General features: G+C 59.8%; 2 protein-coding genes across 6 annotated transcripts in view; both read right to left on the bottom strand.

Moving 5' to 3' along the window:
- Positions 1-1,469: 1,469 nt before the first annotated feature.
- PABPN1L (PABPN1 like, cytoplasmic) lies at positions 1,470-4,513 on the bottom strand. The gene is made up of 7 exons (XM_020911730.2): positions 4,243-4,513; positions 3,750-3,888; positions 3,368-3,420; positions 2,717-2,823; positions 2,522-2,609; positions 1,962-2,104; positions 1,470-1,840 (listed from the first exon to the last, which is right to left on the bottom strand). Exons 1-7 carry the CDS (start codon positions 4,489-4,491, stop codon positions 1,801-1,803), a joined length of 819 nt encoding a protein of 272 aa, XP_020767389.1. The 5' UTR covers positions 4,492-4,513; the 3' UTR covers positions 1,470-1,800.
- Positions 4,514-4,756: 243 nt separating this feature from the next.
- Positions 4,757-18,574, bottom strand: part of CBFA2T3 (CBFA2/RUNX1 partner transcriptional co-repressor 3) — an 83,076-nt gene continuing 69,258 nt past the window's right edge. For 4 of the 5 annotated variants that reach the window (XM_070451403.1, XM_070451404.1, XM_020911729.2 and 1 more), the window contains 6 exons: positions 18,083-18,306; positions 15,458-15,543; positions 14,682-14,880; positions 14,166-14,234; positions 13,728-13,918; positions 11,849-12,499 (listed from right to left, as the gene is read on the bottom strand). In XM_070451403.1, coding sequence (XP_070307504.1) covers positions 12,200-12,499; positions 13,728-13,918; positions 14,166-14,234; positions 14,682-14,880; positions 15,458-15,543; positions 18,083-18,306 — 1,069 coding nt within the window. In that variant the 3' untranslated portion in view covers positions 11,849-12,199. Of the gene's footprint in view, positions 4,907-11,848; positions 12,500-13,727; positions 13,919-14,165; positions 14,235-14,681; positions 14,881-15,457; positions 15,544-18,082; positions 18,307-18,574 lie in introns of those variants that run through there. The other variant, XM_070451405.1, reaches the window with a different exon arrangement.

Raw genomic sequence — 18,574 nt, 5'->3', positions numbered from 1 at the left:
GTTCCGCACTCCCAGTGCAGGGGGCTGAGGTTCAATACCTGGTCAGGGAACTAGATCCCACACACTGCAACTGAGAGTTCACATGCCATAACTAAAGATCCTGCAAGTTGCAACTAACAGATCCCACATGCCACAACTGAGACCCAGCACAGCCAAAGAAATACACGTTTTCTAAAAAGAAAAGCAATGTGCACAGTGACAGTGTGTAGCCTGCTTGCCAAGGAGGGCACTGACCTGAAGCGTGGAGCCGCAGGAGATGGTGCTTCATGAAATTCAGCTCCAGGGTGTGGTGCAGGCAGCCTGTCTCTTCTGCAGCCCCATAAATGCACAGGGTCCTGGCAAGGGCCCTGCCACTCAGCCCCTCACACCCATCTCCAGGGGTGAGGAGTGGTGTGTATGTGTGAGCGTGCTGGTGCATGTGTAGAAATAGAATCTATTCTCTCACATGGTTCTGGGGGCCAGAGTCGGAGACCGAGGGGTTGGCAGGGCTGGTTCATCCTGGAGGCTCTGAGGGAGGGTCTTTTCAGCCTCTCCAGCTTCCAATGATGGCCACAGCCATCGTGGCTCCTTGGTTTATGGACACATCACTGCAACTTCTACTGTCTCCACATTGCTTTCTCCATGTGTCTCATACCCAGTTTGTGTCACTGGGTTTAGGGCCACGAAGCTGATGCTTAGTTGCATCTGCAACGACCTCTTTTCCAAATAAGATCACATCTATAAGCACTGGAGATTATGATGCAGACATAATTTTGGGGGGTTGTCATTCATGCCTCTGTAAGGACCACTGTGATCCCAGATCAGTAGGGGAATGTGAACCTGGCCTGATGGACACGTGGATGGAGAGCAGAGGCCTACTTGCCCTGCCGAGAGAATGCTGCCTTTACTGGTGCTGTAAAGGGGACACTGGGGACTGGGGACCTTTGGGGCTTGGAGCCCCAGAGCAGCTGTGTTTGAAACTTGAGTAGATGGTAACTGAAAGGTTACAAGGCAAAGAGGGTTTCTTTAGAGAAGCCCAGGGAGAGGTTTTTTTAGTTACTTAAGGCCGTGACCGAGTGTGTCTGCAGCCCAGACCCACAGCTTCCTTCCTCAGCTCTGAGCTGAGCATAATCAGTGCACACTGCCCCTTTAGGGAGAGAGTGGGGCATCTGTCTTGGCGGGGAGGTTCAGGGCACAGGCAAGGGACCCGGCATGGAAACCTCTGCATTCAGGTCTCACCAGGGCCGGGCCTGTGCCAGGTGCACCCTCCCTCTGTCACTCGTCATGGGCCGAGCATGTGTCCCGGAGGCCACCAGACCTGGGGTGAAGACACAGCAACAGCTTGCCCCTACGGTGTGAGGGGGCTGCCCATTGGCTGTTAGCGTGCGTCTCAGATTGAGTCACCCATCAACTGCTTTCTCTGCACCTGAGGAAACAGCGTCCAAGTGAGGCGAATAAAGGGGACACTGTTGCCATGTGCCTTTAAAAAATATTCAAGTTTAATAATTTATACTTTACCAATAAGACACATATTTCTACTTTTCTATAAAAGGCGTTAGTGGAACATCCCTGAGTAAGTCGAGCCGGCGCTGACCCCGTGGTGCCCGGACCTCACCTGCCCACAGCTTCGTCCCATGCCCTCCACAGCCCTGACTGGTGTCCGCGCCAGACCCACCCTGTGCCCCGCTCCGTGCACGGTGGCCTCGGTGGGGTCCGGCAGTCTTCCAGCGGAATGAAGGGGGCGGGGAAGTTATTCTTAGGAGCACCGCTGTTGATTCCTGACCAAGTGGCAAACTCCACTCTCAAAATCCGGTTCTCGCTTCAATACGGAGAAAACCACGGTGAGAATCTTCCGCGTCCCCTGCGGGAAGGAGAATGGGAGATAAGCGGCCTCCAGAGTTCTGCCCACAGGGCCCCGCCCCCGCCCACAGGGCCCCCGCCCCCGCCCCAATAGGATCCCGCCCTCCCAGGGCCCCGCCCACCGGCTCCGCCCTCGTGGTCTGAAACGGGCCCCGCCTTGGAGGCCGCTGTGGGGGAAGGATCCCACTCTGGCTCCTGGGTGTCCTCGAAGGCCTCCGCGGTCCGTGGAACTGATCCCTGGTAAATTGGTCCTTTTGGGCAGCACCTGGAAACAAAGGCCAAGTCCGCCTGAGACTCTGTTCTCATATCCTCCTCCCCACCCCTAGCCAAGACGAAGACTAAAGCTGCCTTCTGGGGTTTCCCTGCTGAAGGCTCTTAAGCAGGTGACCATTGGCCCCAGCACCCAACAGGCCCTGGCGGCCCCAGGGCATGAGACTGCCTGAGACATCAGACCCTAGCCTGGTCCCAGTCATCTCAAGATCCCCACTTAGGCCACAACAGTCCAGCCACAGCCTCAGTCAAGCCAGCATCTCCCCCTGCAGGTGGAGTCTGGGTCAGGAAGGAAGCCGCAGTTCAGCAGATGTGCCCAAACACCAGAGACTGGCAAAGGGCCAGGCTGGGGCAGCTGTGTGTCCTTGCCACTTGCCCCACCCCCACCCCCTCGTCTTGCAGTGACACACACCTTGATGACCCGGCCTCGAAAGATGCTCTTGTCCAGCTCCACAGCGGCCTGGGCCGAACTCTCGGTGGCAAACTCTATGTAGGCATAGCTGGGATGGAGCAGGGGCCAGTGAGGGCAATGCTTACCCAGGCATAGCTGTCCTCCCCGGGCACCGGACCCTTCTTCGAGGTCACCTCCCCAAGGCCCCACACTGACCCCTTGGGGTGTCCAGAGAACTTGTCGCACAGGATGGTGACCCGGTGGATCTCCCCGCAGTGGTTGAAATAGGCCTCCAGCTCCTGGGCCGTGCCCCCATAGTCCACCTGCCAGGCACGGGCAATGGTGGGAGGCCTTGTGCACCGGCCTCCCCATCCCAGGGGCTCCTGCAGCACGTTTGCTTGGTAGAGAGGGGTTGATTGGGCCCCGGGGTGGGGGGTAGAAGCTTGGGCCTCTGTCTCCCACCCCTTTTGGAGGAGGGGACTGGCTACCCAGAGGAACGTTCCCCAAGTTCACTGGCCTAGGCAGGGGTTGTGGTTTTTCTGAGTGGAATTTGTTGCCAGTGATCTGCTCACCCGGAGACTGCACGTAGAAACCCTGAATCCCAGGCTACAGTGGGTCTGACCACAAAGAGTCCGCACTCCCTCTTGGGGATGCCCCTTCATTGGACTCCCAACCCAGGCCACAGTGGGTCTGACCACAGAGGGTCTCCGTTCCCTCTTGGAGATGCCCCTTCATCAGACGCCCCTCCTGTTTCTCCTTTTCAGGCCTGTGTGGCTTTGGAGTCTGCCCCTGAAACATGGCCCTTCGCCCTTCCTTTAATCCTCTCAGCCAGGAGGGGGCTGCAGTTGCCCTTCTCCCCTCACTCACATTGCCCACATAGACGGATCTGTGGTCAGCCGCTGCCTTCTCCAGGGGGCTGTCTGTGGAGAGAGGGGCTTCAGGACCAGGGGCTTGTCCTGGGCAGGGGGCTCCCGGCAGCTGCTAAGGGCAGGCACCCCACCTGGGTGGCTCAGTCCTCATTCCTCCGGGAAGAGGTGTGCCCGTATCTCTCAGGGACTCTTGGGGAAGGCCACCCCTTGGGGCTTATCCAGAAGGCCCCACTGCCAGGCTGGGCCTCATGGAAACCCCAGCCTCTCCCTGGGAGTTTGCAGTCATCCCAATTTACCAGGAAAGGGGGCTCAGAGCCATGCAACTGAGGACTCAGGCCCGCGGCCCAGGACAGTGGTCGGCCTGGTCTGCTGGCTCCTACCTGTCTCGGGACTCAGTAACTGCCTGGCCAGCAAGGCCCCAGCAGCTTCCTCTTCTTCATCCAGTTCCTGCACCCTGGGCGGCTCCGGCCCCTGGGCCTGCTCCATGGCCCACAGCTTCAGTTTGATGGCCTCCAGCTCCTGCCAGCACATGGCCCAGGCTGAGCCTCGAGGTGGGACGGCCCCAGGCTTCCCTGGAGTGAGGACAGAGGGGATGGGCCTGCCTGTCCTCAGGTCATGCTGGTGGCTCCCCAGAGGGGTGAGGGAAGTGGTAAGGACCCAGGCCTGCAGGAAGCCCCTTTTATCCACCCCAACACACAGAGGTCTCTCCAGCCTGTGTGTGGCGGGTGTCCATCCCTACACTCTCCTCCAGGCGGGGGACAGTGGCCCTCTGACCCCTGGAGGCAGAGCTACAGCAGTCTATCCTCTGGCCCCAGGTTCTTCCGGTTCCCAAGATCCCACTGGCTTCCCCCAGGTGTTCTGCTCAGTGGTTACCTGGTCAGGCACTGGGCACTCAGCCAGGCCCTCCCTCTCCAAGAGAGACAGCAGGAAGCCGGCATCTTCCTCATCGTCTTCCTCAGCTTCCCCCGTCTCCTCCTCCTCCCCGCCAGCCCCCAGGCCCAGACGGGCCTTCTCAGCCGGGCTCCAGGCCCCCCAGCCCTGGGCCTCGGGGTCTGAGGAAGCCCTCTGGAGCCAGGCCTCAGTAGGGGGAGGGAAGAGGGCGCGGCTGAGGAAGGGCCACATGGCAGCAGGGGTATGGGGCAGGCCAGGCTTCCGGGCTCACTCCACGCCAGCACCTGCCTGCGCCCTCCTGGGTTTTAAGCCCGCCCTCCCAGGCCAGGTGTTCCCACTAGAGGCTTCAGCAGTCTCCTGTCTGGGGCCAAGCCTCCACTCTGGCTTCTGGGCCCTGAGGGATCAGAGGCCAGACCCCCACCCTGGGCCCTTCTTCCTTGCAGGGTGGCCCCTCCATGACACTCAAGATGGAGAGGGTGCAGCTGAGGTGGGGCTCAGAGGTCTAGTCCCCCACAGCTCAGCCTCACCCGCCAGGATGCAGGAGTTGTCCACGGGGTTGTCTATGGGGTTGTTGTCCACACGCCTTGCTATGTCATGCTTCCAGTGGTCGACCACCGTTAGGATGACACCGGCACGAGCAAGTTACCTGAGTATGCAGAAGCGAAAGTGGGGCATGGGGGTCAGAGCAGGCTTCCCGGAGGAGGTGGCGTTTGAGCCAGCCTTCACAGATTGGGTCAGGCAGAGCCGAGGTGAGCGTGGCCTGGGTGGAGGGAACAGCTTGAACAAAGGTCTGGAGGTGGGGGTTGGGTACCACGGGGTCAGAGGTCTTGCAGAGTGGGGTACTGGGCCAGAGGAGAGATGTCCCTCCTCTTGACCCCCGTGGATCCCCCACAGACCCTCCCCCCTCAACCCTAGCTCTTAGGTTGGAACCCTTGAGGAAACCGCAGGCCTGTGCAGATCAGGCCTGGATACCGGGGGCTTGACGGCAGCTTGTCAAATCTTGGCCTCTTCCCCTCATTCTCCTCAAGGGCGGCTGCAGGCCTGTGTCCGTGGGTGCCTTGGTTTCCGGTCTCCCCTCCCAGCAGCTGCTCTGGCCTTTTTGCGCCCTGGTATGGCATCCTCCTGAGTGTTTGCTCACCCAGCACGTATCGCACCCTCCAGGCTGTAGCTGGTAGGTGCCCATTGGACCTCTTGGGGTCTCTTTCCTGGGATGTGGAGCTGGGTGATGGGAGAGCTGAAGCCTGTGGACCTTGGGGGCCAGGGGTGGGAGGACGAGGCATGTGCTGTAGGGCCCGCAGTGGCTGCCTTTTTCCTCTTGGCTCTGTTCTTACCTCTGGAGAAGCTGAACTAAGCCTGTGTTGTCCCCCCTTCACCCCCCGGGCCCTGGAGGGAAAGGAGCGGGCCTGAGCTGGCTGTCAGCCTATAGGCATGGCCTCCTAGCTCCCAGCCCTCCTGCTTGTGACAGCACTTCTCCCCTTGGCTGCACATGACTTCATGCACCTGCATGTCTGAGGCCCCCGGGGCACTACTGCCAGTGTGCTGCTGCTTCCAGGAAGCCCTCCTGATTGCTCCCTCTTGTGGCCGCAGTGCCCAGGTCTCTGTTGGTCCTGTGTAAGGCACATGTCCCCAGGTTCCCCCCACCGCGGCTGGCCAGAGTGTCTCAAGGGCAGCACTGAGGACATGGCCCCGGCCCAAGGCTGGTGGATGAGGACAGAAGTGTGGCTGCCGCAGGTCTCTCATAGCTCAGGTCAGTCAGCTCCCCTCACTTGAGGGCCAAGACTCCATGAAGGGGCTCTGGCCCGGGCGCCTCCTTCTACCTCCACATGGGTGAGGGACAGCATGGCGGCTGTGTCCAAGCCAAGGGCCGGCTGGACTCTGGCCTGGCTCGGCAGGCTCCTCTGAGCTCAGACCTCTGCAATGGAAAATTGCTGTCATCCCCTCTGTGCCGGCACTGCTGACACACCAGGCCTGCTGGGGCTCCCGCCAGCCGCCTGGCGTGGGGACAGGCTCGCCCCCACGCTGGCCTTTCCAGTGACGCCGTTCAGAATACACCATGTTCCAGGCTGGGCTGGAGTATTAATAACAGCCTCCTCCCAGGACCGCCCCCAATCCCAGAGCCCTAGCCTGGGACACCCACTCTGGGCAGGACCTGCCCTGTGAGCCGGGATACTATGGCAGGGACACCCCGGCTCTTTGGGGTCAAGGTGTCCCTTCCCTCGGCGTCCACCCTCAGAGCTTGTGGATGGTGCCTACACGGCCACAGGGAGGGGTGCTCGGGCCCTTGAAGCCTTGAAGTTGAGGTTGTCCCAACCAACTCGAGGACACACCTTTGAGCGTTCACCATCCCTCACCACCACCACCTCCGCGCCCCTTGGCCAGAACTCAGGAGGCAAGTCATCTGCCCCATCTGGCTGACACTCCCACCCTGCGTCACATGTTCGTCCACCCTCATGGGGCAGGGTCTTGTCCTCTTGCCTGGCCCTGAGAAGGCCCCCACACGAATCTGTGTGAAGTGGGGGTAGACGGAGTCGCCGGACACTCAAGGAGACATGGAACCCGTGTTGGCGAACGGCGGCTTTATTCCATGACACAGAACCCACGGGGCCTCGAACAGAGAGATGGGGGGTGTGGGAGGGTGGCTGCCAGGACCCCGCCCAGCACGGAGGAAGACGGCCCAGCCCCTTTGGGAGAATTAAAACATAGCGTGAGATATAAAGAAGAGGACATGGACAGTCAGTCTGTCCCCACCAAGCTGTGTGTGGCTGTGCCCGGCCCGGCTCCCACTGCCCGAGCCCCTCACCCACGGAGGCCGGCCTGGTTGGGCCCCTAGCCCTACATTCAGACGTTTAAGGTCGGGCTCCCATTGAGCCCGCTATGTTGCGAAACTGCTGTAGGGGGTCTCTGGTGAGGCGCCCCAGGGGCCAACTTAATTGAAATGAAAAGGAAAGGAAGCAGGCAGACAAGAGTTTTCTGAACACTTCAGACCATATGGGTTGCTCCAGACAGCCCGCTCCCCAGGCCTCCTCCGTGTGGGCTGTCCAGGCCCCTCAACTCTGCCACCTCCTACTTGGCCAGCAGGATGAATCTGGTGGGGGGAGGGGGGACTGGAAGATACCTGTGGGCCGTGGGGGCCTGGAGGCAGTTGTGCGGCCACAGGGGCCAGGGAGAGATGAGGTGGGGGCTGCACTAGGCCTCCAGGATCCTGGGAATGCCGGCCTCATCAGCCTGGGTGGGGCTCCTTCTCTGCTCTCCAGCTCTGAGGGGCTGACACCCAGCTCTGGGACCCCCAGATGGAAGACAGGCGAGGAGGGAAGGTAGAGCCAACAATGAGTACCCGGAGAAGGGGCTCTGGGAGCCCTGGTGTCTGGTGCCAGCCAGCTTGGGGCTCTGTCTCCCTCCCTTCCTGGGAACGCCTCTGGGCAGTGACCCCTGGTGACAAGGAAAGCAGCAGGCATTGCGCCCGACTCCCCCAGTCCGCCCTCAGCAGTGTCCAAGTCTTGCCAGGGAATGTGCCTCCCTGACGGATGGCCCTGGTCACAGGGCCCCTGAGCAGCTGTGTGGGCCGCCTCCAGCACCTCTCCTGGCCCAAGGCCACCACACTTGCCAGGCGGGCCCAGACTGGCCAGAGCTGTTGCTACAGTGTAGGTCCAATCTGCCTACAATGCCTATAGTGGAACTTGCTCTGTCCCTGGAGCAGGCCTGGATTCAAGGGAGGGGCACTGGGAGGGGATGGCCAAGGTGGCTTTGGGTCACTGAGGGTGTTGGTGCTACACTGGGTCCTGGCTGGGGATGGGCTGAGGCATGGTTGTGTGGGTTAGATGGAGACACATGCATGGCGTGCAGACAGGCAGATGGTGGAAGGATGAATGGGGGACCAGGTGACAAAGAGTAATGGACAGACAGACAGATGGATGGACGGATAAGTGAGAGACTGGATGGCCAGAGAGGTGACCAGATTGGTCAGAAGGATGAACTGATAAAAGAATCAATAGATAATTTACAGATAGCCTGAAGAGATGGGCAAAACAATGGGCAGACACATGTGCTATAGAACTGGGTCAGGCAAGGTGGGTGGACTCTGGTGTCCTTTTGAAGATGTATCTGGAAGAACTGGTGAACAGGAGGGAGTCAGGGCTGGTCCTGACCTCTCTCCACAGTGTCATTGGGATGAAACCAGGAGGAAGGCCCCGCTCCTGGCCCCTTCCCAGAAGGCCGGCTCCTCCGTCTTACAGCCTGTACCCTCCTGGCCCTGAGGCTTTCTCCAGCTCTCCTCTCTGCCCTGTAGTACCCAAGGCTTTCCTTTGGTCCTGGTGGGCCATAGGGATAGGAAGCCTCCTAATTCCGACAGGGTCTGGGGTGTGCCAGCCTGTCCACACAGGGAATGGGGGGCACTGGTCTTTGCCAACAGAATACCCCCAGACACCACGTGGGGACAGTGACACATCCTAGGAGAACAGCCAGAGAGCACAGTGGGTGGGCAAGGTCGAAGGGCCTCACACCAGGGGCTTTCCACGGGAGTCAGGGGGCCCGGGCCAGCATCTGCCACCCTAGTCTTTCCATCCTCCCTGGTGTGGTCTGGTGGGCTGGCAGCTGTGGCTGCCACCCACCTCTCTCTGTCCTCCTATCCTTACTTTGGCCTCAGAATGGGGGTAAAGCTGCTGTTTCGGCCTGACTTGTGGGGAGGGAGGCTCTGCCAGCAGCCACATCTAACAGAGCTTTGGGGTCACCAGCATGTCGAAGATGGGCCTCCTGGGAGGAGATCCCCACACATGCACCAACTGCCACAGAGCCCAAGGGCAGGACAGCCTCGGGGCAGAGAGAAGAGGCGGGAACCCTTCTGTCCAGACATCCTCTTTGCTTAAGGAAGGCAGCTGCCGCAGATGCAAACTGTGGGAAAACACGGACCCCCAGTCCCCTTCCCACCAGGGCTACTCATTCTGAGTTTGCCTCTTCAAGCAGGGCCTGAATGCAGTGACTAACAGAAACAGGCTCCAAGGGCACGGAGGAGGCCTGCCTAGTGTGACCCGGCTCGCACCTTTGGGATCTGCTGACACGGCGCCTGCGGGGACGCCCCCTCCCTCCCATTCTGGGCCTCAGCCTTCGACTGTGCTGCCCACCCGGCCACCACCCTCTGACCCTGTGGACACTCTCTGGCGGCAGGGGCTCTGTCTGTTGGTCTGTGGCCGGCCCCTCACGTGAGGCTTCGGCAGCCCTGGCCAGCGGCAGGTCTTGGTGTATGAGATACAGGTGTGGAGGGTCACACCAGGAAGACAGCTTTTCCTGAGGGGCTTGCAGCAACCTCTTCCCAACAACTGGGGTGGGAGGGACTGCCCCACCTCAGACCCTCAGCCTGTGGTCTGGCCCTGCAGGCTGGTCTGGACTGACGCCACCAGCTGGCCAATATGCTACCACCCCTGGTGTGCCCACCTGTCCTTGAAGAGGAGCAGAGGCCAGCCAAGCCCACCCGTGGGGCTGCAGTAGTCCTGACATCAGGGCCTTGGACCACCCCCTTGCCCCACCAGACCCCGGGCTGCCCTGGGCACCACCCGCGCCCGCCTACCAGCAACCTCATAGGAACAGAGGCCAAGGGGAGGTGGGCCTACATCACAGCATGTGCAAAACTGCCATTCCAACAGGTTCAGCGCTTGTAAGAGAACAGACTGCACGTGCGACAGGTGCCTCATGAAAGCCTGAATCCCACGTGGCCCCTGCTCTTCTGAAACCCACAGAAGTGAGCCTCTGAGAGGCTGGCAGCCCTGTGCAGCCCACAGGCTTTCTGGAGGGTGAGAGGTCTAGCTGGACGGTCAGAGTTAGGACTCCTGCCAGGTGGGGTTTGAACAGCACCTCGTCTGTGGCGACCAGATGGAGTCCTTCCTCTCAGTACTCAAAGGATAAGTTCTCACAACTCTGGAAAGTAACAGTGATCAACACACACATTGCTGCCTGGAAGACCACAGTTCGGATTTCTCTGAAAACCTAGTTCCTATGCTTTACATACCTCCATGGTTTCTCTTAATTTTTTATTTGGCAAACATCTCTTCTTTATTATCATCATCATGAATATCATCATTTGGACCTCTGCAAGGACTATATACATTCACATTATCATATACCATTGACTTCTTGCCTCTTGGCAGGCCCCTGGGCTCTCGGTTTCAGTAGCTGGTCACTATTGCACTCCAGTCCTGGAACTTCTTACAGCCATGCAGTAAAACCCCGATCAGAGACCGTGTCTGCTGTTTGTTCTCCCACTGAGTACAGATCAGAATTTCCTTATTCCTTTATTTCCTCCTTGAGATCGCTGGGGGAGCGAGTGGGATGGGGGGTCAGGGTGAGGCGTGGGGCGGGGACTTCAGAGAGACCATCCCCTGAGGAAGAGCTGGACAAAAATGCAGGGTTATATACAGCTGGTCAAGTCTCCAGAAGGTGCAGGGAGGGCAAATTGCTTTTCTTTGTGGGTTTTTTTTTTTCCTTTTTCTGCAAAAGTGTGACGACAGGAGAGGGGCTGCAGGAAACACAGGGGCTGGGATGGAGAGACGAGCTGGGCGGCAGGCTCGTGTAGCGGGCGGCAGAGGTAGAGGAGGACGAGGAGAAGCAGCAGTGGAAGGCGTGGTGGCTGTCTCCTCGAGCTCGGAAAAGCAGTCGAGAATCAACCCGAAAGATTGTCACAGTTTTGTCTCGGAATTATATTCTCTCTCGGAAGGACACATTAGCACTTTTTTTTACAAGTGGAAAGGATGAAATGTGATGGAAATTCACAGAGGGTGTGAGGACGGACAAGATTACCCTTCCTGCGCGTGTGCAGATGCATGCTGGGTGTGTCCCAGCACACATGCACACACACACTTGCACACACGTGTGGGTGCCAAGGGCCTCACTGCCCACCCCACCCAGCCACAGTGGAGGCGCTGCCATGGAGTTGAAAAGAAAGAAGTTGCTTCCTGTTGGACAAAACACTCCAAACCCCAATACCCCATTGCCCCCCAAACAGAATCAAAGCAAGAGAAAAGACGGACATTGGAACAAGCCCAGGTGTGGAGGGAAAACAGTGAAAAACATCCTTTGGCAGTGACAAAAAAATTTTGGATTTTGACTTCTTGTGTATGTTTTTTGGATTTCCTTTGGAGCAGAGGTGTGTCCGGCGTCCTTGGCTAGCTAGCTGGCAAGGTAGTTTACAGGTATGCTTCCTTTCAGTTCAGTTCATTTCCGTCGCTCAGTCGTACCCGACTCTTTGCGACCCCATGGACTGCAGCATGCTTCCTTTACCTTTTTTTTTTCTTTTTTTTTAAAAACTTTTTGGATTTCTACTTAAAGCCAAAGAATTTGACATTAAAGGAGAAAAAATTCTGAAATGAAAAATTACAACTTGAGTCTGACATCTTTCTCACCAGCCTCACCACATTGGCCACACACCCCTGGGGCGGTTTCCGTGAACTGGCGGCTCGGATCTCTGGCTATGAAAGAACAGTTTTCCTTTTCCCTTTTGAATCAGGCAAGGGGAGAAAACCTCAGTTTTCTTTGTCCATTTCTGAGTAGCTCTCTTGCCACAAAGTCCCCCAAAATTCTTCAATGAAAATATAAGCCACCAAACAATTCTATTTTTTCATTGAAGAGAAAGTATGTGAAAGTCATAAAGAGAGAAAAACAAGACAGAGAGCAAGACAGGGAGGGAGAGGTGGGTGTGGACGAGCCGATCACCTCTGGCCGGCGTCCACCTGCCGCCTCAAGTTCAGCGGGCGGTTTCTGAGGATTCGGAAGAGGTCGAGGCGTGATCATCAGGTAGCTGAGGAAGTCGTGTGGATGCAGTCTTGTTGGTTCTGTTTTCTTTTGGAGAGAAGCAGTAGCAGCGGTGACTCCCATGGTCGGCTCCCAGGGCTGGGTGTGCGTCCTGTGAGCCGGGCGGGGCTGGGCAGTTCGATGGGCATCAGGTCCTGGCGGGTCAGCGGGGCGCTGCGTCCAGGGGGCCGGGTGGGCCAGGAGAGCCAGGGCGGGAAGGCCCAGTGGAGCCTGCCTCGCTGGGGCTGGCAGCGGCTGGGGGCAGGCAGGGGCCCAGGCCTGTGGCAGTGTCGGACTGTCCGGGCACAGGCTCGGCTACGGCAGCCGTGGGACCCTGCAGGCTCTGTCCGCACACGTGGTGGTGCTTCTCCCAGTCCTTGTGCTGGCAGAAGGAGCCGCAATAGCGGGCCGCGTTGCAACCGCTGCATGTCTCGCTGGCCTTGCGCCCACAATTCCAGCAGCTCTGGAGGTGAGGGGGGACGATCAGGGTGGCCCAGATTCGCCCCCTGTTTCCCCCGAGCACCCACCCAGCTGCAGACCAGGCACGCGCTCCAAACATACGGGCTCAAACCCAGCCACAGCATCACAGAGCAAAAAGAGAAGAAAACTCAATGCTCCCAGGTTTGCAGGTGACCCTCTGCAGACATGGCCCCTTGCCTGGGCCACTCTGGGGGGACAGGCTCCCACCACCCCAGCCCACTCCAGACAGGTTCATGGTGTGCCATGGCCCCTTCCCTCTTTTTCAGGAATCCCTCCTGGCACTGCCAGGGCTTTGATACCAGAATGTCACAGCCTGGGCAGAGTAAAGGGGTGGTGAGTGCCCACAGCTGCTGAAGTCCTTTCCCTACCTCTGGGCCTCTGCTCCTTTTTTGTGGAACAGGCAATGACCCCAGCCACCCACGTGAGCAGAAGGTAGGCAGGGATTCTACCTTCCAAAGGCTGGAGGCAGCAGCGTGGGCTGTGGGGTGGGGAAGCCAAGCCTCCCTGGCAGGAAGGCCCACCTGCCCAGGTAGCCTCCCCGCCATGTGCATCCATGGCCTGAAGCTGCACAGGCCATCCTCCTGCGTCCCCGCTCCCTTGGTCCCTCAGACCGTCAGGTCTGTCTGCTCCAGCTGACAGCGCAGTGGAAAAGAGATGCACATGGGCATCACCTGACCGGGAGTCATCTCCTCATTCCCTCCCAGGGCCGGCCCAGCACAGACAGGCCCAGGGGATTTTGGAGAAGTGCCCTCCTTAAAGACAGTCTAGGGGCTCCTGGAGAGGGCTGCACCCTCCTCTTCACCTCTCTGCTGTCTGAGCCATTCTCAGACAAGGAGAGAATGTATGTGGTCACCCAGGGTTCCCACCTGCCCCACCAGACCGGTCCAGCCCCCAGACACACGGGTGCCAGCATGGTGACTTGCACACCCTTCTGCTTTCAGGGGTCAGAGAGGTCGTGGGCTTTGGTGTCAGCCAGCCTGGGTTTGAACAACAGTCCCACCACTTCCTGGGGAGTGACCTGGGGTGAGCCAGCCACTCTCTGGAGGCCTCAGTTTCCATATCTGTACAGTCGGGACACCCACAGGATCCAGCTCACCAGGCCACGTGGGGTCAAGAGGCCCCGGGCGGGGCTGCACAAGGTCACGTGGCTGGGAGGTGGTAGAGCCAGGGTGGCGCCCTGGACTGGGGGCGGGGGAGGGGGGCGGCCCTACCTCGCTGGAGTCCTCCTGCTGGTTGACCACAGTGAGGGCGTCCTCGGAGGCCTGCCGCCGTGCCTCGGCCAGGGCCCGCTCCATCTTGGCCCGCTCTGTGCTGATGAGCTCATGGGCCTTGCGCTCAGCGTCAGACACGGCTTTCTGCAGCTCTGACATTGCCTGCCGCTTCACCTCGTTCACCGCCTCCTCTGAAAAGGACACCTCGGGCTGTTCATCTCGTGGGCCATCCCAGCTGGATCTCCCCTGCCCACAACCCCGGAGCAGGCAGCCAGGCATGGTTGTGGGGGGATCTCCAAAGCCTACCCTCTACTGTGTGCAGAGTGCCACACCCTGGAGGGTGGAGGGTGGGTCAGCAGGCCTGGGAAGGCCCTGCTGGGCCCCTTCAGCATACGGGGAGGGTGGGAGAGTCTGGGGCCCCAGGCCGTCCCCACTCACCCGCCTTTCTCCAGATCTCCTCGGGCATGTAGCCAGACAGGGTCCGAGGCATGAACTCCCGGTGGACGTCTGAAACACAGGGACACCAGCGTCACACACAAGATGGGGCCTCGCCTGGTTGGGCCCTGGGGGCAGGGCGTGGGGGTGACCTTGGGGGTCCCTGAGGTGCACAAGGGGGAAACCCTGTCTCTGCAGCTGGTGGAGGGGGGAACAGTGCAGTGTCATGAAGGGAGACTGTCGGGGGCAATGGGCCTTGGATTTGACTGGGAGCTGGGCCAAAGTGGCCTCTCTCAGGTTCCACGGTCATCAGGCCCCCGGGGGCCTCCCAGTGCCGAGCCCCTGTCCCATCGGAACCAAGAACTGGGCCTCCCCGCAGGTCAGGCAGTGTCTGTGCAGCAGCAGACCCTTCTTTTCCAGGTGGGGCGGTTTGGGTGCTATTTCCTTGCAGGGTCATGATCAGTGATGGCTTGGCCCCTGGTCCCCCTGCATTGGCCCCACACGTGCCCCCCAGCACACCTAGCTGAGCGCCCTCTGTGCCTGTGGAGCTGCCGAGGGGCCGGGCGGTCGGCCCAGGGCCCTTCTTGCTGTCCTCTGCCACGTCGCTGCAGCGCCGGATCCAGTGGTTGAGCTCCTCGCGGTCAGCCTCCTGGCAGCGGCGCAGCACAGTCAGCGACCGCCGCGTCTTCTCGGCCATGTCCATGATGCAGTTTAGGAGCTGTGGGCACCCAGGGTGGGTGAGTCGCGCGCAGAGGAGGACAGCTGGGACACTGTCCCACACTCCTGCCCCGTCTACCCGACCGTGTGGCCTGCCCTCAGCTCTTGAGGCGTTGGCTAGAAAACCCATTTCTGCTGCTGCGAAAGATCCTCAAGCACCTGCGCAAGGACTGGGGAGGCACCCAGGGCTCCCACTGGTGGGGAGACTGTCCAGGACCCAGAGCTGGAGCTCTCCTTGCAGTCCTGGAGTTGTGGTCTGCCCCGTGGAGCAGAGGGGTCAGCGCTGCTCTGTGGACCACCCTTCTCTTGGGCTCCCCTCCCCAAAAGGACATGGGGTGGGCATGACCTGAAAATGGTGTTGAAGGGGTCCAACCTTCATGGCCAAGGGACCTTCCTCAGGGAGACCGTCCATGGCGGCCCAGGGGGGAGTGTTCTGAGGGTTGGCCAGGAGTGCAGAAGCAGAGGCTTCGGCACAGGGCTGAGGGAGGGCACAGCGGCCGGCCCCGGCAGCCTCTGCAGGTTGGGCAGCGCGCCTGGCAGTGGCTGCGGCACCCCGTGGCCTGAGCCTGGACACTCACGTTATTGAGGTGCTTCCACTCTTCCGCCCACTCGCGCTCCGTGAGCCTGTGGTCAATCACTTCCTCATTCCGGGATCCATGCATTGCTGCGGAGGGAGCGTAAGCTCAGGCCCCGCCCCTGTCAATCAAGCCTCACCCCTGCTCATGCCCCCACCCAGGCCCCGCCCATAGGCTGTGCCCTCTTAGGGTAAGTGGGGAGGTGAGGAAGGGAACCCAGGGCTCTGACCCTCTCTTTGCCCACCGCCCTGGGTGGAGTGGGTCAGGAACAGGCCTCTCCTCTACTCATGCTTGAGAGGAAGAAACCAGTGTCCCCATTCCTCGCTTTGACTACTCCTTCTCCTCCCCCAAATTCAGCCACTCTCTCTTTCTGCCCCCTGCTGCCAGAGAAATGGCACTGGACCTCACTTAAGGGGCGTCTCCACTGCTCAGGGTCTCCTTGTGGCTGCCTGGCTTCAACTCACACTTTACTGCCTTTCTTGAGCTAGCTGAACTCCTATGCACCCTCCAAAGCCCAGGTGGCAGACTCCTTACTCCTCAGCAGCCTTGGGCTCCCAGATTCCCTTAAGCCCTGTATATCTCTGGTTGTTTAGTAATCACAGGTGCTTCCTTGCTTATTCTCAATCACCCAGCAGACTGTGTCAGTCCACAGGGCAAGGCTGGCAAGGCCTGTTCCCCTCTGTGGGCTGAGCTCCCAGGCTGAGCTCCCGCTTGGTAAGAGGGGTGCATGGCTTAATCTGCTGGGTCTCAAATAAGCAGCTCCAAGTGTGGTCTCCTGGGAAACAGTGGGGCTTGAAAAGGTCAAAAGCCCTGGCACTCATTCCCCATGGAGCCTGGGCCCCTTGTCTTACCTGTGGCCTCAGTTTCCCAGCCTCTCTGCCTCCCAAGTGGGAGGGGAGAGCCCCTGGTGTAGATGGAGGAGGGCTCTGTACTTAGTGCTTTACCCATTCACCCCTGCTTCATCCTCTAGGGGAGGGGGTCATGTCGTTATTTCCATTTTACAGATGAGGAAACTGAGGCTGGTTAAGGGGACAGGTTGACCAAGGTCAAGCAAGGTCATCTGGTGCTGGGGCTGTGCTCTCAGCCACTGGCTGGTACAGCTCCAGGGACTGAAACAATGGGATGCCCCCACCCCCTAAACAGAAGCAAAACAACCATGAGCTGAGAAATTCATGCCAGAGGGGCAGCATCTGGCGTTCTCATAGCTTCTCCTCTTATACTGCTTGAAATACCGAACACGATCACCCTCACTGTGACCCAGCATGTTCCATGCTTCCTGGGCTGGGGTCTACCTAGGCCTTTCTTGGTCCCCAAACCTGAAACACCTCCTCAAATTGCAGCCAAGGTGGGAGGTGGTAGCCACAGCCCGCTGTCCACCCACCGCCCTGCCCTGCTGCTCGTGGAGCTGGGGCCCGCGCCAACGCCCCAACCAAAATAGTGGCTGAGATCTGCCTGACAGCTGGCGTTTATTTTTGCGTTAGCAGAAGCGGATGGGAATTAGCACCTGCCTGACCCGGCTGTGGGGAGCCAGACGCTGTCACCTGCTGCCTGGGCCCAGGCCCTGGCAGCTCCCGTAGGGAGGAGGTGGGGAGATGGCCTGATAAGGGGCAAGGTCTCTGCTGACCCTGCCTCTGGGCCCCCGGTTGGTGTCCTGGGCCTCCGTCTCAGGGGTAGCCTTTGCAGGCTGGTCTTATTCATCTCTTTGACCAGCACAGAAGAGGCTCAGAAGGCCGGTTGTCATTGCTAGACGACTTTGGGCATGTCCATTACCCCTCTGGGCCTCAGTCTGCCCATCTGTGATATGGGTGGGCTAACACATCACACAGGTGTATCAGAACACAGTGGGGGTGCCGCATTCTGGAGCCCAGTAAAGCATACAGTGCCAACCAGACTTCCACCAAGAGCTGTCACCCTGCCACCAGCAAAGCTGGGCCTGATGGCACCCACTCTGGACCCAGCCCTCTATTAACCCCTCATGCCCCAAGGGCAGGACTGCTCATAGACCAATCAGCAGAGAGGCTGCAGGTGTGCGGGAGCCGGGGGGGGGGCCGTGACTTGCCCAGGGGTACACCTGAGGAATCTCAGAGTTCAGGCAGTCCTGCCCCCAGGGGTATGGCTCCAGCACCCAGTCTCTCTCATCTCCTGCCTCTGCTCAGGGACCACCTCCTAAGGATCTGGCATTTTGGTGTTGATGCCCGTTCCGTTAGAGGGCAGAACTGGCCATGTGTGATCAGCGGTGCATTCCGCTGATCCCTTGGGGCACCCCAGGTCTTAGAGGCGAGGCCACAGGTCCTATGACTTGGGGACCCCCACGTGCCAGGTGTTTCCTGGCTACCATGCACCCCAAGAGGCTCTAAGTCCCCCAGGACAGGTACCTCTGCAGCCATGGTGCCCCTCCCTCCATGGGGAGGGGTCTTTCTGGGCCTGGGGGATGTCGGGTTGCCCCCCAGGACAGAGTCTCAAAAGATGACTGTCCCTCAGGCTTCCGGCACAGCCCAGCTGGGGTGGGGTGCAGATCCTTCCTCTGCATCGTGTTCTCAGGTCCATCCTTCCAGATAGTTGTGTCCAGGCGGTACCTGCCTGCAGGTACACACAGCTGCCCTGGCCAACCCTGCCCACACCACTCACCCAGCTGCCGATGGCGCTCCCGTAGCTCCCGAGGGTCAAGGTGGCGGTAGGAGTCCCGGAAGTGGTGGGCCATGGCCATGTCCTCCAGGCGGTAGTGTGGGGGTGGTGGCGGGTGGGGCAGCCCGTTGCTGGGGCTGTAGCGCTGGGCGGGGCTCAGGGTGCATGGCCGTTTGCTGAGGTGGTCTGGGTGCAGTGGGTCCCGGTCTGACCCATTCTCTTTGGTCCTGGTCCAGAGAGCAGGTGGGGACAGTGGTCAAGGGACCACGAGCCATGGACCAAGGGGAGAGAGGGAGGCAGGGGCGTGGACAGAGTGAGCGAGTGGGAGACAGACCTGCCCGCTGGGGGTCTGGCGCCCCCTTTCCCCTCCTTCTCAGGGGTGCGGGCTCCTGGGGCTTGGAGGTCAGGGTGCTTGGGTCTTTTTGGAGAGAGTGGGGAGAGACAGCCTTCCCTGGCAGCAGGACACACACCCGCACTGTGACCCAGCAGTGGGCG

The sequence above is a fragment of the Odocoileus virginianus genome, chromosome 20, assembly GCF_023699985.2.
Source record: "Odocoileus virginianus isolate 20LAN1187 ecotype Illinois chromosome 20, Ovbor_1.2, whole genome shotgun sequence".
NCBI lineage: Eukaryota > Metazoa > Chordata > Mammalia > Artiodactyla > Cervidae > Odocoileus > Odocoileus virginianus.
This window is presented reverse-complemented; position numbering and strand designations above follow the sequence as displayed.